At 49.8% G+C, this 22,255-nt stretch overlaps 8 protein-coding genes across 8 annotated transcripts; 4 read left to right on the forward strand and 4 right to left on the reverse strand.

Moving 5' to 3' along the window:
* Positions 1-605: 605 nt before the first annotated feature.
* On the reverse strand, positions 606-1,919 carry EJ05DRAFT_484441 (uncharacterized protein; the record flags this gene model as incomplete). Its single annotated transcript, XM_033745345.1, has 2 exons — positions 606-1,522; positions 1,655-1,919. The coding sequence occupies 2 exons, from the start codon at positions 1,917-1,919 to the stop codon at positions 606-608; spliced, it is 1,182 nt and encodes a 393-aa protein (XP_033601943.1).
* Positions 1,920-2,298: 379 nt separating this feature from the next.
* Positions 2,299-2,884, reverse strand: EJ05DRAFT_492289 (monothiol glutaredoxin-5; the record flags this gene model as incomplete). The annotated part of the gene is made up of 3 exons (XM_033746025.1): positions 2,299-2,465; positions 2,523-2,805; positions 2,858-2,884. The coding sequence occupies 3 exons, from the start codon at positions 2,882-2,884 to the stop codon at positions 2,299-2,301; spliced, it is 477 nt and encodes a 158-aa protein (XP_033601944.1).
* Positions 2,885-2,989: 105 nt separating this feature from the next.
* EJ05DRAFT_462887 (flavo protein) lies at positions 2,990-3,875 on the forward strand (the record flags this gene model as incomplete). Its single annotated transcript, XM_033742698.1, has 2 exons — positions 2,990-3,562; positions 3,641-3,875. The coding sequence occupies exons 1-2, from the start codon at positions 3,111-3,113 to the stop codon at positions 3,873-3,875; spliced, it is 687 nt and encodes a 228-aa protein (XP_033601945.1). The 5' UTR covers positions 2,990-3,110.
* Positions 3,876-3,958: 83 nt separating this feature from the next.
* On the reverse strand, positions 3,959-5,751 carry EJ05DRAFT_300217 (uncharacterized protein). The gene is made up of 2 exons (XM_033740592.1): positions 5,474-5,751; positions 3,959-5,358 (listed from the first exon to the last, which is right to left on the reverse strand). Exons 1-2 carry the CDS (start codon positions 5,699-5,701, stop codon positions 4,042-4,044), a joined length of 1,545 nt encoding a protein of 514 aa, XP_033601946.1. The 5' UTR covers positions 5,702-5,751; the 3' UTR covers positions 3,959-4,041.
* A 796-nt stretch (positions 5,752-6,547) lies between these two features.
* EJ05DRAFT_498707 (uncharacterized protein) lies at positions 6,548-8,386 on the reverse strand (the record flags this gene model as incomplete). Its single annotated transcript, XM_033746724.1, has 5 exons — positions 6,548-7,341; positions 7,391-7,528; positions 7,582-8,105; positions 8,158-8,246; positions 8,297-8,386. The coding sequence occupies 5 exons, from the start codon at positions 8,384-8,386 to the stop codon at positions 6,548-6,550; spliced, it is 1,635 nt and encodes a 544-aa protein (XP_033601947.1).
* A 214-nt stretch (positions 8,387-8,600) lies between these two features.
* On the forward strand, positions 8,601-9,800 carry EJ05DRAFT_300246 (DNA replication complex GINS protein-like protein psf2). The gene is made up of 3 exons (XM_033740593.1): positions 8,601-8,729; positions 8,847-9,346; positions 9,402-9,800. Exons 1-3 carry the CDS (start codon positions 8,616-8,618, stop codon positions 9,508-9,510), a joined length of 723 nt encoding a protein of 240 aa, XP_033601948.1. The 5' UTR covers positions 8,601-8,615; the 3' UTR covers positions 9,511-9,800.
* Positions 9,801-15,373: 5,573 nt separating this feature from the next.
* On the forward strand, positions 15,374-16,249 carry EJ05DRAFT_300255 (uncharacterized protein). The gene has a single exon (XM_033740594.1). It carries the CDS (start codon positions 15,584-15,586, stop codon positions 16,142-16,144), a length of 561 nt encoding a protein of 186 aa, XP_033601949.1. The 5' UTR covers positions 15,374-15,583; the 3' UTR covers positions 16,145-16,249.
* Positions 16,250-17,717: 1,468 nt separating this feature from the next.
* On the forward strand, positions 17,718-21,384 carry EJ05DRAFT_437025 (ras GEF; the record flags this gene model as incomplete). Its single annotated transcript, XM_033741770.1, has 2 exons — positions 17,718-18,275; positions 18,325-21,384. The coding sequence occupies 2 exons, from the start codon at positions 17,718-17,720 to the stop codon at positions 21,382-21,384; spliced, it is 3,618 nt and encodes a 1,205-aa protein (XP_033601950.1).
* Between the last annotated feature and the right edge of the window lie 871 nt (positions 21,385-22,255).

Raw genomic sequence — 22,255 nt, forward strand, 5'->3', positions numbered from 1 at the left:
CGAGGATTGAACCCGGCGACTATACTGCAGAAAACCAGACGAACTGAGTTTTTTTGAAATCCACGTTGTGGGACCACTAGACCATGGCCCCGAAGTGTGGGAACTGAAAGCTACTATCATAGAATTGTTTATAAAGGACGTTGGGTTGGGGGTTTAGGGGAGGGTCTTCGGTTATTTCTTGTCGACCAAGGGAGAGATGACGACACTGTTTCGGTGAGCAGAGCGGAGCCTTCCGGTGAACAGCGATAGTGTCGCGATAGCTGTCTTTTGGCATGGACACATTGACAGGCATAGAAAGGTCGCGTTTTCCAACAATCCATTCCGAGCGTGCAGATTCGAGAGATGTCAACAGACGTGAACGCTTATGGTTGTTGAGACATGGTTTCGAAACGTCCACGAATAAATATTCGGTGTATTTGCGTATATCAGTTACTTGCTGTGTGTGCTATCTATCTATGCTTTCACTGATGTATGTATTCTACGATTTTAACTTCTTCAACTATACCTTGACACCTGCGCCACATTACTCTCATCCTATGCCATATCGATCATGTTCATCGCGTCTTATCAGCATCCTAATCTCCTTCTTTACCGCGGTGAGACTTTCATGCGAAGTTATTGGTACAGGGAGCAGCTCCAAAAGCAGGCACGGAATTTTTGCCTGAATCGAGTGCTCCAGCTGTCAATGTCACCTTTGTGAGACTTTGCTTTGCCCCAACAGCCCTGTGCAGAGAGGGCGGTGATGAATCCAATATAGAAGCTTGCTCTTCACTATAATCATGCTTGTTTGTCGTGTTCTGCAATACTTTGTGATACTCGACTCCTAACCTTCTTTTCTTGGTTACTCTCAAGCCTACCTCTATCATCCGCTTATGCGGTCGTCCATCATGCTGCAAGACAGCATTGCTCTTTCTTGCCAGAGGAGAGCTAGGCGGGTCTACGTCAGAAGATTCATCGAGGATACAAGCCCCCATGTTTCTCTGCGTGCTGTCTTGGCTGTGTAGAATGATGCTTGATCCGGGACTTGAGGGCAATGCATTAACAAGCGTGGCATGATCATTGCCTCCCACTGCAGTTGCCCCATATTCAATATTCTCTCCATAACTAGCCCTGATACCTGGCCGTTTCCCGTGAAAAGGCAAGGCATCTGCACTCGCATTGCTGGGGGCTGCTGCTGCAATACAGTATATCTCGGTGTGCCTCGTGTGTTCTTTGCCCAAATCAGCCGCCTTACGCTCTACGAGGCCTAATTCGCGATTAAATGCGTTGATCTCGCTATTGATGGTGCTTTCGCGAGTTGCGTAGCTGCCGGTAAGGTTGCGTTTGTGGGCGGGCTCCGTTACTGGAAGATCGAGGAAGCCTTCCGCAACTGACCCGGCAGGTGTGTGAGCGAGCGGAGAGCCTGTCTGACCCTCGGATCGTGTGGGTTGAGTAGCGGCGTTCTGATTCGATGTAGTCCTGACTATAGTGGTAAGCATGGGATTGGCGCTCTTTGATAAACCGATTTTAGGGGCGCCAAGTGCTTCACAGGCATTCAAGAGGACAGTTTGTATATCTTGGAAACATAGGTCTTGAGCTATACCAGTACTCTCTGTCTATTGTCAGGACCTTGGTCTTAAGTGAAGGTTTGGACTACGAGATGCAACTCACTTACCTTGAGACTGATGGGTCCGTGGCGGACTGGAACTCCTCTCTGCTGAAGCTATTGCATTAAAAGCCGAATTCAGACTCGCTCTAGGTGGCGTAGTAGGAATTGCTGTCAGGCGCTTAAGGCTGTTTGTACGGGGCTGAGACTTCGAGACAGCGGCTGGCTTCTTGACAATTGCAGACGCATTTACTAATCTCCTTGACTCGCTTTTCGTGGGAGGGTCTATCGCTCCATTTCCTTGCCTCTGTACAGATCCCAGGAGGGAGTCCATTGTGGTGTAAGACGGCGCAGGTAGAGCTCGGTCGAGAAAGGAAGTGAAGGACATCCAGCCCGTTCGAATGAGGCAGGACCAGCAGTACTCACATCTGCACTTACTCGCATAAAGAATTTTGTCATTTGCGAAGGAGAAGTAGATTGACAGTATTCAAGCGCCGCTGTGTTTCAGACGTTACATAGGCTGCTCCCTTGTGGATGAAGGATCTGGTGAGCGTGTACAAATGATGGTGTGCAATTTTGCCTTGGAGGGGACAACGGAATTTAGGAAGGGTAACCTCATCATGGTGGTAATCGGTTCTTGTACAATGAATATATACAGAAAAGACGAGATGCATTACCTCCTTCCACTTGGTTAAATAAGCAGCAGATCGATCTTATTCGGTCTTACCCTCCTCAGCTGGCACAACTACATCTTTCTCTTCAAGCATCTTTGCAAGGGAACCATCCTGGTGCATAGACATCAGAATATCGCAGCCACCCACAAATTCCTTATCAACGTATAATTGCGGGATCGTGGGCCATTCAGAGTATTCCTTGATGCCTACAAAACATCAGCAAATTGTGCCTGAATACTGTCCATCACTTTGATATGCTTTACCTTGTCTTAGCTCTTCGTCTTCAAGCACATTGAACGCTGTAAATTTGCTCGGGTCTACTCCTTGCAGTCCTAGTATTTGGATACTTGCTCTTGAGAACCCGCATTGTGGTGTCTCTGGAGTACCCTTCATGAACAAAACTACTGGCGCTGATCCAACTGCCTTATCAATTGCTTGCCGTGTTTCTTGTGATAGGAGTCTGATTTGTGCTGGAGTGAGACTGGCTCGAATCGGAGAGGGTCGAATGGCGAAGCTACCCGGTGCGCGTAACGCCTGACGGACTGCCTGCGTAATGTTAAAACCGTGTTTGAACAGGATGTATGCGGTTAAGACTCACGCCTGTAACAGCTGTGCGCGAAAACATTGTGGCTTTGTAGGTATTCAGTTGAATTGTAATGGTGAAGAAGACCTCCGAGAAGCTATGACTTTCGCCGCACTGATGATGACATAGCCGTCGTGATTACACACTGGTCCAGCTCCGAGTTTGCATTATCAACGCACCGCCTCTGCATCCTCCCTAATGTATATTCATGGGATTATGCACCATCTGAATGTCCCTCTGTGATCCATGCGATCATCGCCGATAGCTAATGAACATGTCCTCGAACTCACCGCAAGTTAGGCCTGCCAACAAACCCCTCGTCCTTGACGACCAACGACAGCATCTCCTGCTATGCGCATCCGGCTCTGTGGCAACAATAAAGATACCATTGATGATCAAAGCACTCTCGGGCTATCCCTACCTGTCTATTCGCCTCATTCTTACTACATCCGCGGCAGCGTTTCTCGCTGGCCAAGCCGAAGAGCAGCCCTCTCTGTCTGCGATCGCTGAGCTTCCTAATGTCGAGGCAATATATTTGGATGAGGACGAATGGGCGAAGCCATGGGTACGAGGCGATAAGATCCTACACATAGAGCTCCGACGGTGGGCAGACATCATGGTTGTTGCACCGCTCAGTGCGAATTCTCTAGCAAAGGTAGCGGGAGGTATATGCGACAATCTGCTCCTGTCAACGTTCAGAGCGTGGGATACTACAGGGCTGTTGGATTCAGTGACACAGTCGCAAGCTGGTATTGTTCCCATAGACACTGTGTCAGCAGATGCATCACAACGAAATAGGAAAATTATAATCGTAGCCCCAGCAATGAACACTGCTATGTGGCTTCATCCAATCACGCAGAAGCATGTCAAGCTCCTTCAAGAGGAATGGAGTATCGAACAAGGCGGCTGGATCGAGTTGCTTAAACCAGTCGAGAAGGAGATTGCTTGCGGTGATGTGGGCATTGGTGGTATGAGAGAATGGAGGGAAATCGTTGAAGTCATAGAGAGTCGCATGAGACTAAAGAACGCATGAAGCGAAACAAGATAGTTCAATCTATGGTGTGTATATACATATAACGATCAAAATGGCAGTTCAAGAGACACGAGAACTGCGTACGAGAATATAAATTTAGGAAAGGAAATAACCGCAGCATCTTCGAGCCACGCACCGCTTCCTCCAGACTCCAACGGAATTCATCTTACTCAGTTTGCTGATAACCAGCGCCGTAATCATAGTACTGTGTAGATGGACCAGGCATGCCAGAGACGCATTGGAGATCCCAGTCGGGGTGAGGGTTTATGTCTCTGGGAGCATCAGACATTTCTTCCTCGTCATCGAACGTTACATCATTTTCCGCAGTGTATGGGCTGGACTGACTGCCTGGGGTCCCCTGGAAATGATCGCGTTGGTAGTGTGAAAGTCTATCGTCCCAGGAATTGAAACTATGTGGGCATCCAGGTTCTTTGCATTCTCTTTCGAAGTCAGCCTGATAGGCTACCTTTGAGCCACCTGTGATAGTGTCGATTTCGAGCCTTGTGGCCGCAGCTTTCTTGTGCGTGCTCCTCAGGTGTTTCTCCAACTTATCAACTCGATGAGAAATGAATGGTTTCTTCTTGCTGGGGCCTCGTTGGCATTCACGACACACGTAGATATTCTGAGGTTGCCTATTCTCTTCGTGTCTTTTCCAGTCTGATAGTCGGTTTGTCCGATACCCGCATCCGGCTGTACATTCGAGTACTCCTGTCACACTGATCCTACGTCCGTCCCCATGATCACACTTGTTTCTTGCTTTCTTCACGTAGTCACTAATCAATTTCGCGTGTGGGCCGTTATATGCCAGATTGCCGCCATCCATCTGTGTTGTTGACAACCGTGTCTGCATATTTTGGCTTCCATAGGTTGTCTGAATATTGTGTCCGTGTCGTCTAGCCAACAAGATGTTATTCAGACGCTCGCTTGAACTGAGCGACTGGACAACGTCGTCCCTCGACACTCTTGCCAAGTAAGCAAGAGCGTTGATATCGTCATTGCTCGGTGCTCCGACGGAGTTATGGGACTGTGAAAATATATTGTCGACCCATGACTCCAGAAAGTTGGCAATCATCGGTGAGATGCTTGTGTTCCCGTGCATCGCCCGTGCATCAATTCGAGAAGAGATATCTTGCTCTGGGAAGTCGGGACCCCTTCCTATCATCTCCATATCATTGTATGCATGAGATCGCTGGATACTAGATGGGATCGATGCACACGATACGTCTGTACGTGATCGATCTACGGGTATATGATAGGGACTGGAGCCAAAGTTGGCTGAATGGGCGTTCAGAGAAGGAAGAAGTTCGAATCTGGTTGTCCCTTCTGGGTAGTATGGGGGTATGAATGCAGACGACGGCTGCAAAGAGCCGCGAGTCTGTACTGGGGTCTGAGACGGTTGGTTTTCTGACAGTGACAGTGACGGGAAGTGAGTATCAGACCAAACTCGCTGAGGATCCGGATTAGTGAAATCGCTGTATTCAGGCTACAATCCATGTCAGATATCAGTGCTCCAGTATTGGACCATCGTCAGTGTCGATATTGACTCCTTTTGTCGACAAAGTCTTAGAAGCAAATAACGTTTTACGATAGGAACTTACATCTTGCAATGGCACAACGCTTGCCCCAACTCCAGTATCAGGGTCGATACCACTTGTCTGGCCAGACAGTTGGCTCGTTTGGATGTTCGGCTGGAAAGAGGGCACGCTTGGATTTGGATTCTGTGGGAAGTATGTCAGCCCCTCGAATTGGCGCCTCTGCTGATTCTCTGAGGGTTCAGCCTTGCGCTTAGTAGACCTCCCGTCATCAGAGTAGTCGGAATCATTCATTGGGACATTTCTCTTATAGCTTGAGCGGGATTAGGACAGAATTTGACTTTTCGGTGCTTAATGGTGGTATTTGATGCGGATCCGTGTGGAATATAGCATGCGAGATATGACCGACTCCTAGAAAGGAACTTATATTTTCTATCATACAAGGAGAGACTTGCCCACCTTCGTGAGTGGAACCCTGTTCCAACATAACACAGGACTTTTGCCCTTCTAGGGCGCTCAGTACTTCGCCATACAACAGTCTCAGGTTTAAGGTCCTCTGTGGGATGTTTGCCTACGCATAATAGGCAAACAGAGGCACAGTATTACTCGATTCCAATTCACTCGCCACATCATCTCAGCCCTATGATGACCGCATTGACGTAATATGGCATGTCTTGCAGATGTCAAAAGGCTTCTAATGCTGCTACACCCGTGAAAATGCACACAACTAAGCGCCCTGAAACACCTTGTAGCTCGTAATAAGCAAGAGGCGGTCTAAATTAGTTCAGTTGACGCCTGGGAGAGGCACAATCTGGTTGTTTGTGAAATGAGGCGTAGGGTTGAGAGCCTTGCATTGTTGCCTGGCAGCTCAGTGCTATATTACGTCGCAAACAACGGCCTAACGATGCGGCAACAACAACGCAAATACATCTGCCTGAAGACCCCTTCGACCATGATCCCAACATTCAGATGGCGCGAGCAGCTGAATACAGTCATCTGTAACATCCTATCAGCGCCCGCGCGTTCCAAACTCCCTTTATCATATGTCCACGATACCTCGCCTCTACATCATACACGCGAGACGGGGTAGTCTGCGATAGGACCGGCCAGTATTGGTGAGATCCTATGGGTCTTGACCGGTCACCACATAAACCGCTGCACCTTCCCAGGCTCTTGCGGCCAACCAAAACCACGATAGAGAAACATGTAGCCCGTGCCGAGATTAATCAGCGCGAGCCACAAAGTCTCGCATACGAGAATACCATATGTCCATAAGGGATTTTTCGTGATCTGCACTTGTCTATCGTGCACGTCTACAGCAATGGGTGCTGCGTTGATGCGCCACACGGCCCAAGGAATGATAAAATATCGAGGCTCGACCAGGGGGGCAGTGACTACAGAGAGTGCCGTCGTGGCCAGCCATATTATGAGGAAACTGAATTTACCTTTGGGGGAGTCTATTGTTGGATCTGGTGATAATTTAGGACGTCGCGCAGCCGAGGAATCTGCTTGCCCGTTCTTCAAATGAAGGTTGCCTGATCCGGTCGACTGAATGATGAGCCATGCGCAAATGATGTAGATCGGCACAGCAACGTATTTCACGATCGGGTGACGAAGAAGGAGTCGGAAGACGTAGAACACGTAATGGCGATTGTCTGCGAGCGTAAAGGGATGGACGATTGTATTCAGTTTGACGGCCAGAAGTCCGAGAAATACAAATGCGATGACAATAGGGATGCGAGGAAGAATCCTATGGTTAGCCGGCCTCTGGGTGAATGATTGAAGTCCTAATGGAAGATATTGGCGTGGTAAGAAATGCAACACTGCCGTCAGCAGAACAGGGATCGTAAGCGGAAACGAGAAGAACATCATGTATGGCCAGATGTAAAGCATCTGCGGGACATGGATAGTAGCGATGTGATTAGATTTGTCACCTGAACTGTTAGCAAGACGCGGCGTCAAAATATAGTTGCCTGAACTCACCCAATACTACACCGCCATTCCATGCCACAAAAGCGGCAAACATGACAATCAGGAACAGATATGGGGTGATAGCTTTCACTATGCTCCAGGGCTTTTTCATCGCACCCAGCGCGACAGCCACCAGAAAGAACAGGTAATCTATATGTGTGAGTGTCTTGCGACTGACGTTTAGTTTTTTTACCCTATCATACCTTCAACAGAGGCATCTGCTACGTCAAGATCTTCCATGTTGAGCCAGTCTGCTGAGGCATGACCGCTGGTTTTGGCCGCCTCATCGAGCATGCAGTGTGTCTTTAGCTCTTGGATTGCCGTTAGGCCAGCCGGGAAGACCGCCACCCAGAATATGTTCGTCTGACGAAACAGAAGTGCAGATGCTCCCAGGACCACAGAAATGACATGATGCCTAAATCCAGTAGCCCGTGTATAGAGACCCTTGAGCGTATGGTCGTAATGGGCTAGAACAAGAATGGTTGAAAGAACATCTGTATAGTACAATGCTGAGAAGAAGAACAGTGGAGGAAATAGTGTCACGTTGAGCGCGGAATGTAGTGTGATCAAAGATGGGCCATCAGTTGCACGCCGTGCCTGTGTAATACGGCCAACAAGGACTGCTGTCGGCACCAAAGTCAATATTAATCCTATGGTGTTCAAGGATCTCAGGGCAACTACATCACAGCGACCGGTGACTGCCAGCAAGATTCGTGATAGTAGGTATCTGTATATGTCAATTGATGTTTGTCATTGTCTTGACTGGGATTTATGCTCACAGCCCAGGCGGAGTGGTAATTTTAGGATCCCAGATGACGAAGTGGTCGGCACAATAGACCTGAGCTTGGCGAACATGAAAGAACTCATCCTTAACTGTATCAGTTCATTTGATTCAGACACCTTTGAGAGACGACGAACTAGATACGGTTCAGTCACAACACTCGAAACGCATGATGCCCAAAAGATTGCGACAGAACCCAGGACCGCAGCCGGGACAAGGAATGACATTTCGAGAACGGTTGTAGATTGCTCCCGACCTCTAATTGATCTATTGATTCATTATTTTTGTCGCAGTCGCAAACATTGACTTTCCATGAAGAATTGGAGCCATCTCGATCTGAAGAGAGATGAGATCTAGAGCCGAGAAATAGCCGCCCACTAGGCCCAAGGCGGGAATTTCTGGTCAATATCTAACGACGAGCGATTCGATTCGATTCACATTCCGACATACGGCAACATGGCGCTTCCACTACCACCTAGTCTGACACCACAGGAGGTAGCATTTCTCTGCGAAATGGAGCTCGTCACCATAATACCCCGACAGAAGCTGCAAGGGCTAGAGCTGCTAGGAGTGAGTAGTCCCCGTTGAAGACGGACTGCAGCAAAAGGCATCGTATGTCACTGTTCGCTCGTGGGCCTAACTGCAACGAGCACATTAAGTTTATGAGCTGATTGAAGTCTTGTGAAGGGTTCTACACCTGTCCTCAACCCTCCTCAAAGAAGCGATATTCCCTTGTGGCTTGCACTGCTTCTCAAACGACAACGACGTGCCAACATTGTCCCGCCAGCCTGGCTGCATCCCACATCTCTCACAGCGATTCTCGAATTCGAGACCGAACATTCCAAAGAAGCATTCTCACCTCCGCCGAAGCTACCCCCTCTCTCGGACGCGCTCCATGCCACCAGCCCCCCGTTCTTGCCCTCTTCCACCGCCGAAGCACCACCAGATGCCCTACCATATCACTGGTTAGAGATGGGGGAAATACTGTTGGAGGCAGCCCCAGAAGACTTCGAAGAGCCGGACCATGTCAGAAGGCTCATGCGAGATCTCCGGGAAGTCCGAATGGCAAAGCTCAGAACGGGTGTGGAAGTACTTGACGCTGGGGGAGGGGTCAAAATGAATGGTGTTGGCGCCATGGAGATTGCAGAAGCACGCGCATTCATCGGTGGGGTTATTGATGGGTTGAGGTAAGCGCTGACAAGATACACGACGAGAAAGCCTAGTGCTGACAAACGTTTCTAGGAAGATTGGGGCATCTCGTGAGCAGGCTCGTCGTGAACGAGAGGCCGAGGAGCGCGAGAATGGTTTCCTCGGAACACAGGATGATGAGGATGATGATATGGAATTATGATCATGTCCTGACCCTATAAAGTATATTTTCACTTCCGGAACAGTCCAACATCGCCGAAGCGCAGTCGTTCGTTGTTCAACCAAGACCCCTCTCACACGAGACGAGGATCAATAATATGCTATCAGCTTTACCCTGGAATCGCTTTCCCAGCAATCCCCCGGCCCAACGGCATCTCATCTCAATCGTCATGCAGCTGTGGAACGATGAAAAATACGAAACACAGAACAGCTGGGATGAACCTGGGTCTACGTCCGGGCGGGATAAGGCCCGAAGATGTCGGGATATACCTGGATCGTATGATTACGAAGACCCGGCAAAGAGCACCATATCCCTGTCACGGAACCGAGTCCGATGTAAAATCGCACCACGCTCCGGGGCTTCGTGCTGGGATCAACTGTAGCGTGCTGTACACGAAGTCTTTGCATACCTGTATATATACCTCTGGGAGGTAGTAGTTTGCTAGCTAGCTAACGCAATGAAGTAATCGCATATACTACGGAATATCCGAAAAGGCCATGCACATCGATACATACATGTACGTCCTGGCTGATATGTGTAGAAAGGGGGGTCCAGAAACCAAATGGTTCCGAGTAGGAAGAGCTGCAGCATCCAAAAACAACATGTAGCAGATCACCATGCTCTGCCATGCCGGGCAAAGAAGACATCGAACGCCGTAGAACTCCGGGAGAATTTCCTTTTCTCTCTCAAAACGTGGCATCTAAATGAGGGTCTCCCAAATCTACGGTATGGTGTGAAGAACAAAAGAAGGAAAAATAATTACAGGCAGTCCCGTCGACGCCGCATCGTGATTCCATCGTCAATGGGTCTCTCAGTTTCACAATTGAGCACATACACAAACACACAGTGGAGCAGTCACTGCATAGATAGTACTGTAGGTACAGTGCATTGACCCCCCTCAAAAACAAGGATAGCCCTGTCCATGCTCCAACGGCGCCGCATGTATCCTATATAATTCTAGTACAGCGGTGTGCGACCGTCTAGACTCAGAGCCGCAGAGTGGGCCAGTCGCACAGAACTTCGCTCCTTCATAACAGGTATGCCGCGAGAGTCTAGAGACAAGCACACAACAGAGCAGCAGCATTCAATCATGATTATCTAGCCCCCCTTTCATCCATCGTCGTCTCTATCCCAAGACTACCCTATGCCAAACACTGTCAAAAGACCTGTTGATCCGGCCTCTTGCTTGCCTTGCATTGCCTGGCCCATACCTTGCTTGCCTCACGATCGCTACCTCCGCCACGCTATGGGGTCCGTATCGTATCGTATCGCAGAACAAGGCGAAGCTTACGGCTATCATCACTGACTTTCTAACAGAAAAAGTCATGTCCAAGTGCTTGGCTGCCTGCTGTAGCGCCTAAGGCAATCCTACGGCGCCACGCCCCGAGAGCCGCGCCACCCGGGGCCATAATGGAGTGGAGGCTTAGGGGGGGCCTTTCGAGGACGGGGGGGGGCGCTATATCTCTATTTCCAGCAAAAAATCCGCGCTGTGGATGGAATGAGATTGGAATGGGATGGGACCCATGGGAGCTCGCTTGCAATCCTATTCCCATGCGCACTGGAGAATCCAGCCAGCCCGCCCAGAGCTAGCCCGCCGCCCAGCCAGCCCTCTCCGTCCCAGCAGCGCGTCCTATCATTCCGCGCGACTAAAGGGTGTCATTTGTTTACAAGGGACCCCGGTCCAGGGGTTTGCAAAAAGATCATACTGTAGAATAGTAAGATAGTAAATTGTTGTAGTATAGCTGCGTCCTGGCGTGTGCGCGGCATATCATACCCCCTTCCTGGACTGGCTGGCTGGCGGGCTGCACGCCAAGCTCGCGCGCTTTTGACCAGCTCGAGGTGCACGAACGCGGTTGTGTACCTGCCGGGGGCCGACGCGTTGTTGCAGAGCCTCTTCTTCGCCTACACAGCTGCCGGCAGCTGAGCTCGAGCTTGCATTGAGCTCGAGCTCGACGTATTTGGCGGCCTGTGCATTTTTCTTATACTGCTAGACTTTTTGCACGCGCGGTACTGATTGTTTCTCTTCGCCAAGTCTTCCTCGGACGCTGCGGATGCAATTACGCAGACGCAGGCAAGGGGCGGCGGTAGAAGAGAAGACCAGAGTCTGCCGGCCGCGCGTTTGTTTGCGTTGTTTGACAGACCTTGGGTAGAAGGTAGTCAGTGTCAGTCTTGGGGACCGCGTTGCTGGGACAAGGACCTCGTCCGAGTACTCTCCCGAGGCTCGAGGTCATCGTACTGGTAATGTACTCGCTGAGCATCCCTTTCTTGGTGAGGCGGGTCATCGGCGTGATTACGATTGCGAAGACATTGTACGTAAGAACGGGGGTCCACGGCAAGACGACGCAACGCGGAAGGCGTTTTCCACGCCCCCAGGAGAACCACAAGTTCAAACGCGATACACGCCGTCGCGCACCCGTCGTGCGACCGCCTTGAGCGGAGGTTTTATTTGCAAGACGTGGAAGTTGGGACCACGCGAGATGGCAACGGGTTCTCTGGGTCTGGGTCTGGGGCGGTTCCAGCACGTTCTGGTGTTTACTAATTATGTTATTTGTTTGTGGTGATTTGCAGACACAGCTCCGTTGATACTAATAGCCAAGAAGACGCTGAGAACCTGTCCAGAAACGACGGTCTTAGTCTCATCACCATCCTGAGGCAGATGGATGCGGGCACAAGTAAAAAGTAATCTTCGGTGTTGCTATCGAAAAGCAGCTGCAACATGAAGATACACTCCCACCCAAAGTGAAACTGCTAGATACGGTCGGCGCGCCATTGTACTGGAAACCTGCCGCGCCACGGATGGTTTCTTGGGCTCCTGGCTGCATTGCTGCAGTGCTGCTTTAGAAGAAATGGCGGCGTGGATACGTTGTGGATACGGTGGAGACGGGTGAGAGGAAAACGAAGCTATTGGCGACCGACTAGGGCGGCCTGGGCACTGGGCAAAAATCGCTTTCTTTCTTCTCGGGTTATAGCCATGGCGCTGGGCAGAGTTTCTAGCGTTGTCGAAAGAAGCCCCGAATACCAAGCAGCCTCTAGAAATTGATTACCACGGATTGTGATAATCCGTGATCGACCACGAGCGTCGTGCTGTATGCTGACGACATCGGAGAATTGAGTGATGACGAGAGACACGCTATGCTGCTTGGATTGATGCATATCAGTCGATAACTAAGTGAGAAGCCATAGTTCTTGGTAATGTGTAATCCCTCTCATGGTCGAGGAGGGTATGCTTAGCTTCAATAATAGGTCTCGCTGAAGACTGGACGAACGAGGTTAAAGATTGATTGAATGCCTGGCCGTCATCATCAGTTTATACATAATACAATGCAATATTATAGCACCGAAGAGATTTCGTCGAGTAGTAAGCCGGTCGTAGATACTCAACAGAGGAATCTATGACTCAGACTATACTGATTGAATGATGTTGCTGTCCAGACATGTTGAGATCCGTCTGGCTATGTTTTGATAGCAAGTCTAGCAGCTCTTTGAAGTTTGCACCAAGTCGATGCCTACGATGACACTGTTGCACTATGATTGATGCTATAATGCTCTCAATACCAGAGAGAAATAGAGCGTATATTTGCTTCATGAATGCTGTTTCGCGAAATATTATGTGATGTTCGAGCGCATCGAAGTCAACTTATGATCGGTGCAGGGGAACCTTGCATACCAGTGCATCGTAGCGAAGCTGTAAATGTAATTTGATCCCCAGTATATCATCATGTTATTCTCAGGGTCTCAGCAATGTACCTCCAGTATGGCGTGATAGATCTTTAGCGTGTCCGTTTCATGTTTATGATACTGACTTCTCGTTCGATCTCTAAGACGTGAGAACGGTGGTACGGGTGAGATGCGAGGTCTAAATGATTGAGCCACTTGTCAAAACCCTCCTCCTAGAAAACTCTAGTGAGTGTAAAGTCAGTAAAATTCCAGTATTGACTGATGCGATCTGCATAGTTCTCTTGAGACGGGAGTCAGAAGTCGACAATAGTGCAATTCATAGATGAAACCAAACATCGTATGTCATGTGGAGGCCAAGATGTGGTACTGTAAGGTTCTGTCATTTCTTCATTTCTTCATAGGTGGCACGAGCGTCAAGAGCCGAACCGACAGATAGTGTATTTGCTTTTTGACACTCAGCTGCTATGGCAGATAGGTCCCGCTCTGCTGGAACGAGGCCTCGAGATCGATCACTATATCAATCTGAAAATGATCAGGTGCTGATGATCTGAAACATATCGCTAACATGTTTATTATTTCTTTTGCGTCGGATGAAAGCAAGGATCTAGGAGCCGGCCTCAGAGTCTGGAGAATTTCTGCAAACAAATGCCGAACGGGGTCTAGCAAGCACCAGACCGTCTAGCGGCTACTGTGATGGGCGAGGATATCACACGCTAGCTGCTGTCTGTGCGAACGCCCAGCACAGGCTTCAGAGCCGCGGGTAACAGGATTGGGAAATGCCGTCGACTGTCGGACGGAAATGGTCGATCTTCCACAAGTAGTTCGGTCTTGACACTTGTGTTCTGTGCCCACTCAGTCACTGCGTAGAAGATTTGTGGGGGTTACAAACAAGCATTCTCCTCTTCGGACTCACTACTATATTCGGCACATCTGGTTGGATGTAACAGGATGTTGGAATCGATTGTGATAGGGCGAGATCAGTCGGTAGATATGATTTCAGATGCGATTGCGCATCGTACCACGGCTGTGATGGGTTTGCGCGATGTGATATAAGATCGCGTCTTAAGCTTGTAAGATGAGGCTTCAAATTATATCGTGTGAGATGTAGAGCTAGCTTCTCACTAGACAGGACAGGATATCCTTGTACCTGATGGGCGCTGCGGTCAACGAAACAACAATGCAATTGATGACTTGATGCCATGCTTTCTGAGGTTCTCTACGGTATAGTGTCGGGAAAGTTCCTGAAGCATCAGGTCGCAGAAGAGGCCAGAGCCAAAAACACGGGTATTGGACTCGAGGGTGGAGAACTGTGGGAAGGACTGGGGACGACGTCGAGACCTCAAATGAACTGACAAGACTAATCTTCAAGTGGCTTTGGAGCTAGCGCGACATTCCCGCACTCCGCGAAGGAACGGTCTCACAGTGCCGTCTTGTGTCTAGTGTGACTTTACGATTAGCAATGCTGGATCAGCAAGTCCTGACGCGGGAGATACAAGTCAAAAGTGATCTCTCACGAGCGTCGACTCCGAATCAGAAGACGACAGCAAATGCTTTCATGCCGCATCTGCATTTGAAGGTGCAAGCCACCGACGATGCCGCATGCTCAACGTCCTCGGAGAATATCAGCAGTTTAGAGGAAGCGGCCCCAGACGGAATTGCAACTCGGGTGCAGGCTTGGCGTGAAGATTCGGATCCTCGCTCTCAGGTCCCTTCGTGGAAAACTTTCCTTGGCGCATGTCGCCCTTGTTCCTGTTGATCGCCTGTCGAATATGCCATAGATCAGCATATCCCGTGGGCCAACGTCACTGTCAAGTGCTATTGGTTCATATGACGTGGTCATTGCTAGCTTCTTGTTGTTGTGAGTACAGAGTACTACACCAATAACACGAAGCTCTAGGTCCTGGGGATCTGTTGTGTATGAAACTGCAAGCACTGATGAATTGGCTGGCTGCACCATCAACGCGCAGCAAATATGATGGTGGTAGCGGGATGATGCGGATTGCTTCCATGGACATCGGCAAGCAGCAATAGGTTGATGACAGTGCAGGCTGGAGCATGGCGCATCATCATCAAGGGTTCGTGACGGCGGTTAAAGAATGCAGTATTACACTTGCATGCCAGCTCCTAGTCATGCTCAGCACTGCTTTGTTAACTCCAGGGCAAATGTGGGTGGGAATTTCGAAGAAGAGAAGAACAGGGTTGTGAGATTTTCAGCAGCACCCTGAACGTGAACCGTCATGATGCGGCTTGCTGAGAGATTCAATTTCAAACCACGATACGAACGAGATTGGCGCGTGTGAAAGGGTGGTGGTTATATGGATATGCTTGGGCGGCAAGCGGAAAGGATATTTGGTTTTTGGCGTAGAGGGAGAGTAGTATGGAAGCTGGAATCACATGCTCATGGCTTCCTGAAGCGGGTGCGTTCGATAAATTCATCACACGCGTTCATTCGGGCTTTATTGGCAGGATGAGGAGCACGCGACTCCCATTGGATGGAGTTTTCGCGAGCTTCTGGACGCTGATTGGGTATGGGACAAGATATAATCGGCGAGCATACGTGCAGCAGTCTCCAATATGGCTATTCCCCGCTACGTCTTTTCTCCCTGCAGAATTCTGCAGAATATTGTGCCAGGGCTTGCAGCAAGACCTGGCAGCTGAGGATATATTTCGTACAGACGCGACGACACGCGAGTGCGGTCGAGTGGAAGCGGTTCGAGAGACTATGCTGCAATTTCTGCTCTACCAATATGCATCTAGCAGGGGGAGGCGCAACGTCGATTGTCGACGTCGGTACTGGAGGCTGGAGCTTTGGTACGCCGTCTATCGATGGATTCGATGGGTTGCGGGGAGCAAAATGCGGTGCCGGGCCGTTGCCATCAGCAGTGAGAGGGAATCAAAGAGGATCTTCGAGGCGCTCTCTTGTCTATACCAATTGTGAGATAGCTGAATTGGCCAAGCTTCCCTTGCTCTTTTCGCACTTTGCTCGTTGCTCTTCTCGCAAGCTGCAAGCTGAGGGCTCAAGCGTTGTGGATTTAGGTAGATGGGTAGGTAGGCCGTGGTTGAAAGGGGGGGGGGAGGGTGGATGAAAGGTGATATTGCGAGAGTTTTTGCGGGATTGGGGATGGGCTCGGCTCGACCCAAGAGTCAGGTACAGTGCACGAGCTTAACCCCTCCCCCCCTTTGACCCCACTGAAAAGAGATCCATTCCACGCCAACGGCCCAATACTAGTGTGTAGTCCCCAATCTTTCGAATCTAGGGGCTTTTACTAGCCCTGACCACCCAGCCTCCACCACCACCACCACCAGTCTACCAGTCAGTCTACCACCACTAACCACCACATTCCCACTATCACCACCACCACCAACAGGCATCGTGCACAGCCAATGGGCCCGCGCTCTCACTAAAGCTAGCGGGCAGCCTACCTAGCCTAGTAGGTAAGATGCATCCTAGGCTTGTCGGTCGCAGAGTGCATAGTGTGGGCCCTGCACGCCGTTGGTCGTGCTCCCCTTGTCAACAAGAGAAAACTGCCTATTACTACTACTTCCATACTATGACCATCACGAATGCAACCACCACCCTTGCTTTATTATACTCACCCTCATGCCCGCGTCGTCCCAGTTGAAAGGCGATTCTGTTTGGTTTCTCCATACTGATCTGCTGCACCCGGATAACATCAAGCATCTTGTTGTTCCGTTCATCAATTGAGCTGCATCTGCTCTTGCCTCTTCTATACCCTCTTCTCCTCCACTATTCCCACCCCACTTATCCTTCTCTGCAAGCATCTTCAGTTCCCTTGGCTCGGTCGTTGTACCTGTCTCACTCTGTCTGCAAATCAATCCGGTCGCTTTCCATCGCATCGGGCCTCTCTCTTTCTGCTGCTTCATGTACATGCCTGTCGCTTAACTTTTTCCTGTGTGTTGTCAAAAGGGTCTGCGCTGCTATATCAACACAGCACTGGCGTCTGGCTTCTTCTCCTTCATACCTACGCACTCACCAAGGGACCTCATCCCGTCCGCAGCTCAGCACTCCGAACCATTGACTTGTTTCGCTTGCACCACTGTCTGATCCAATCATCCTAATCACGTCACATCTGTGTGACCATCTGGCTGGCCAACGGATAACCACCTTTCCCACGTTGGTGCCCTCAAACAGCTGTCGTATACAGATTACAGTGTCATCTGTCGTCATAGATCTGTCCAGCTCTGGCTCCTGCATGCTACCGGATTCAAGGCCCCACCGCCGGTGTATTCTTAAGCTTACACATTCACGCCGCTCGACGTGTCTGGCAGCTTTGGCGCACTCTGGAACGAAACAAACGGGAAACAGCTTTTGCCATCACTTGGGAGAAAGAGGTGGGATTAATGTTATGCGAGGATCGATCTCACCGATTTGTCCTCAGCCTGCCTCCCGCTAACGACCAAATACTCGAGAGTTTTATTTGAAATTGGAGTACGGTGCGCACTGGAAGGGCTATTCCATCATGGACTACGAGATGGCTACGTCCAACGACATGACCAGGACAAGCGCAATTGTAGGACCACTCATAATCAACAAAGGGAGGGACCATTCGAGGACTAGGAGCTCTGCATCACGATATACCCTTCAATCAAGCGGAAAGTCCTGCCGATCTCCTTCCTTAAGATCACAGAGTCAAATATCGCCGCCATTAACTCCACGAACATCACGCGAACACGTCCATCCCTCGCTAGAATTGACACCCGTTTTCCACAACTATATTCGAGCCTTTTACCATTTCCATCCAAGTACCACGGTCAGTTCTGCTGGAGACGAGTCGTCCATCACCGTCCCCATCAACCAAGGAGATGTGATTCTGGTTCACTCTATCCATCCGAATGGCTGGGCTGATGGTACATTGGTCGCAGATGGTTCGAGAGGCTGGCTACCAACAAACTACTGCGAAGTTTATGACCCCTCACAAATGCAAAAGCTGTTAACGTCCCTTACACATCTCTGGGATCTGGTCAGAGTGGGCGAGAATGGTGATTTGACGGCATTTGCAAAGCAAGATTATGTTAGAGGCATGATTGGAGGCGTCCGCTTCTTGCTGGTGAGTTCGTGGGTCCACAATTCTGATTGCAACTTCTAACAGTAAACAGGAAACCTCGCAATGCTTGACAAGAGATGATCTACTCGTGCAGTCACACGAGGGACTCCGAAAATTCCGAAAGGGTCTTCTCGGAGATTTGTCAACCCTAGTAAAGACCGCCAAGAAGCTACAAGCACTTTTGCTTGATGGCGTCGCCGACAACACCATCTACGACATGCTCGACGACCTTGTCTTCAAGGCTCTTAAACTCGTCGCTCGCGCTGTGAGGTTTCTGGACTTATGGACAAACGATGCCGTTAGCCCTGGAAATCAAGTCCAGGAGCCTACCTGCATACAACGGCCTTTGACACCACCGAACGAAATATTCCCCGACCCCGCCACATCAACAGCTGTTGCTCTGGCACAACAACCTGGCACCTCTAACATTGCAGAACAAACTCATATCAGTCATCAACCACCTGCAACCGCATCAACAACACCGACACCTGTTCACATCAGGACCCCAACGTCTGTAACGCCACTTACGACTTCACCGCCATCCAATCGATGGTCAACATCACACCGCGTGTCGTATAACAACAAATTATCTGGTGTACGGAATGGTAATCTCGCTTCTGAACGTTTGTGCCAGGCCCACGATTCCTTCCTTGGTTTCATTGGGTCTTTCATTGGGATACACTTACAATCGCGCTCTGCTGCGGAGCTGTTGCAGACAACACAACAATCCGTACTCGCCTGTGAAGAACTCCTCGCTGTTGTGGACGCTGTTTGGGAACGAGACAGACAACAAACTGTGTCCCTTTATCTCGCCAAGACCAATATGCGGTCACAACTAGTAGAACTAGTGAAGGCGACCAGAGCATTGTTCAATACGTGCGATGAGGACAATGGTGACGACTTCTTTACTCCTGACCAGGGAAAACAGCTCGTCGCAGCCGCCACCGATTGTGTCCGTGCTGCTGGAGAATGCGTCACGAGTTCAAGATGTGTGATCGAAATCATTGGCGATTTCGATTTCGAATATTCCACACAGGATCTCGCTACTGCTATTCTCCAAAACCTCGACCACGCGACCACACAGCCACCGCAACTATGCGATGAACCCCTCAATACATCGCATCCGCCTCCAGAGAAGCCTTTACCAGAGCGACCCTCAACTTCATCGAAGCAAATTCTTTCCCTGCCGGAAAAAAATGAAACTAAGTCTCTCCCGGAGCCTCCTTCATTGCCACCTGTATCCCTTGATAGAAACACTCAGATTGAGATCGTGGAGAGCCCGGTGGCACTCTCTTTCCGAGCATCTAACTCTGATTCCATAACGACGGAGTCTATCCCTACATCCTCCAAACTTGCACCCGCCGAAGTTTCTCAGCCTGAGTTGGTCAGCCCAACGGATAGTGCCATGTCTCAAAGCCCAGTCTTGCCATTTCAGCGTTTCTTTGGTAAATCTTTCCGCACTGGCAGTGTCATTGCTTCGGTCACCGATTCCTGCAGCACTTATCCAAACAGTCTGCGTGGCGACAATGCTAGCATAGTCTCCCATGCCTCGACTCGAGCCACCACCCCTGAACAGCAACCCCGCCCAATGACAAGCTTCGAAAGCTTTCCTTCCGAGGTTGGATTTGGAAGCGAGGAATGCTCGATGGTTGAGGATAAACTTCTTGAAACGACCTTTGTACACGAGCTTGTGTATAATAAGGATGGTCACATTTCCGGAGGCTCCCTTGCGGCTCTGGTCGAACAGCTTACTCTTCACGATTCAACCCCGGACCCGATGTTTGTGAACACCTTCTACCTCACATTCCGGCTCTTTACAACTCCTCTCGAGTTTGCAAACTCGCTGATGCAACGGTTTGATTACGTTGGCGACAGCTCTGAACTGGGCCTACCGGTACGGCTGCGAATCTTCAATGTCTTCAAAGGATGGCTTGAAAGCCACTGGCAAAGCGACTCCGACACTATTGTCCTTGATAACATCGTTGAATTTGCAATGGACAAGCTCCAAGTCTCACTGCCAGCCGCCGGTCGACGCCTAGCTGAGCTCGCTGGTAAGGTGGCAGCTTTCCATGCCACCTCGAGTGGCGCGCAACTATTGTCTCATGTGGGCAAAACCAGTACATCGAGCTCAATTTACGCTGGGTCCGAAAAGGATGCCCCTACTCCTATCGTGTCTAAAAGCCAAATGGTTGCCCTGAAGAATGCACGTCTTGGAGCACCGCTCAGTATAATGGACCTCGATCCGCTCGAACTTGCTAGGCAGTTCACCATCATTGAATCAAGCACGTTCTGTGCTATTCAGCCCGAGGAGCTTTTATCATCCAAATGGACAAAGAAGAATGGCGAGAAAGCGCCCAACGTTAGGGCAATGTCCACTCTATCGACTGATCTTGCCAACTTGGTGGCAGACTCAATCCTCAGTCTCGAAGATGCTAAGAAAAGGGCACTCATCATTAAGAAGTGGGTCAAGATTTCGATGAAGTGCTTGGAGCTCAATAACTATGACTCGTTAATGGCAATAATCTGTTCCTTGAACTCATCCATGGTTCTCCGGCTCAAGCGAACGTGGGAACTGGTGTCGCAAAAGAATAAGACCCGCCTCGAAGAGCTCAAAAAGATCGTCGACGTTGGTAGAAACTACGCTATCTTGCGCCAGAGACTTCAGAACCACGAGGCTCCATGTATACCCTTTGTTGGCATATACTTGACTGACCTTACGTTCGTTGACGTTGGAAACCAGACCACTCGTCAATTGCCAAACGACGGTCGTCGTCAGAGCGTTTCTGTTATCAACTTTGACAAGCACATCCGCACAGCAAAAATCATTGGTCAACTGCAACGATTGCAGGTACCTTATAACCTAACGCCCGTGCCAGAGATGCAGGACTGGCTCGAGGCGCAGATACAACGCGTTCGAACGAGTGACCAGGCAAACGTACAAAATTACTACCGCAGGTCGTTGCTCTTAGAGCCGCGTCAAGCAGGCATTCCAAATTTCGCAGCTCAAGACAGTTTGTCGAGCACGACATCTCCTACCAGCGTCGACAAGAAGTTTGATTTCATGGGCGCTTTCTCCTTCTCGACTTCTGTGACTAAAGAGAAGGCCACCTAAAACCAACACAGCACCTTCGCTTCATTTTCCTTGGGTTTTAATATTGCAAAGGCGCATACGGAGCACATCATTTCCACACCCGGGTAACATGGCGTCTTATACCATTCCATTTCTCACGATCATGACCATATTGCGATTCCAAGGACTGGGAGAAAATCAGGTGTTTTATCTATGATGTTATTCTTGATACCTCATTTCCTTCTTGTATAATATATTTCATCGGGACAATGGCCTGGTGCTGCGGTGCACCACCATTTTCATGGAGACAGAAGTCTACTCAAAAGCATTGCGATATTTAGTGGGTGGAGCGCCAAACCGCGCGCTGGACGATTGAAGAGCTGTATCATATACGTATTCAGACTCCCGCGAGACTGATATGTCTAATTACTGCGGTAGCTTGTCTGTAGTCAAGATACAAATAATGAAACAATAAATGAGTTCAGAATATATATATTACTGGCCTCTGTATCATCCGTTGCATTGGTAGGGTTGTAAGACTATTAGTTCTACGAAGGGTCCGGAGACCCCGCACGTTCCCTGCCAGAGTACGTCAGGGCTCTGCAGCTAATAGTAACCTCGCCGGTTTGCCTCCACATCCATGCAAGAACACTACAATGCCCGGCTGAATCTTCCTTACAAGTATTCCTTGTACGATCAGATTTTCATGAGTACCTATATATCCTCTTTTCTCATTGAGCCAGTAGTGCGCCACGCGCGGCGGTTTTCAGGAGTTCCTTCCATCGACGAACGCCCTCGCCCTCACACCGCATCACAATCACATGCGAACGCCTCTCCCCTCACCCAGAATGCTGTAGAACCAAGAGAAAGCGGGCATACACCCCAGAACCACACACAGACTGCAAGAGCAGGA

The sequence above is a fragment of the Pseudovirgaria hyperparasitica genome (assembly GCF_010093815.1).
Source record: "Pseudovirgaria hyperparasitica strain CBS 121739 unplaced genomic scaffold EJ05scaffold_5, whole genome shotgun sequence".
NCBI lineage: Eukaryota > Fungi > Ascomycota > Dothideomycetes > Acrospermales > Acrospermaceae > Pseudovirgaria > Pseudovirgaria hyperparasitica.

Excerpts from the sequence above, each read along its gene's own strand:
- EJ05DRAFT_300217 (XM_033740592.1), bottom strand. The coding sequence starts at position 5,701 with ATGAATGATTCCGACTACTCTGATGACGGGAGGTCTACTAAGCGCAAG. Across the intron at positions 5,359-5,473 it reads GCGTTGTGCCATTGCAAGAT|CCTGAATACAGCGATTTCAC; the intron begins GTAAGTTCCTAT and ends CATGGATTGTAG.
- EJ05DRAFT_300255 (XM_033740594.1), top strand. The coding sequence starts at position 15,584 with ATGGAAGCTGGAATCACATGCTCATGGCTTCCTGAAGCGGGTGCGTTC.
- EJ05DRAFT_300246 (XM_033740593.1), top strand. The coding sequence starts at position 8,616 with ATGGCGCTTCCACTACCACCTAGTCTGACACCACAGGAGGTAGCATTT. Across the intron at positions 8,730-8,846 it reads AAGGGCTAGAGCTGCTAGGA|GGTTCTACACCTGTCCTCAA; the intron begins GTGAGTAGTCCC and ends AGTCTTGTGAAG. Across the intron at positions 9,347-9,401 it reads GGGGTTATTGATGGGTTGAG|GAAGATTGGGGCATCTCGTG; the intron begins GTAAGCGCTGAC and ends AAACGTTTCTAG.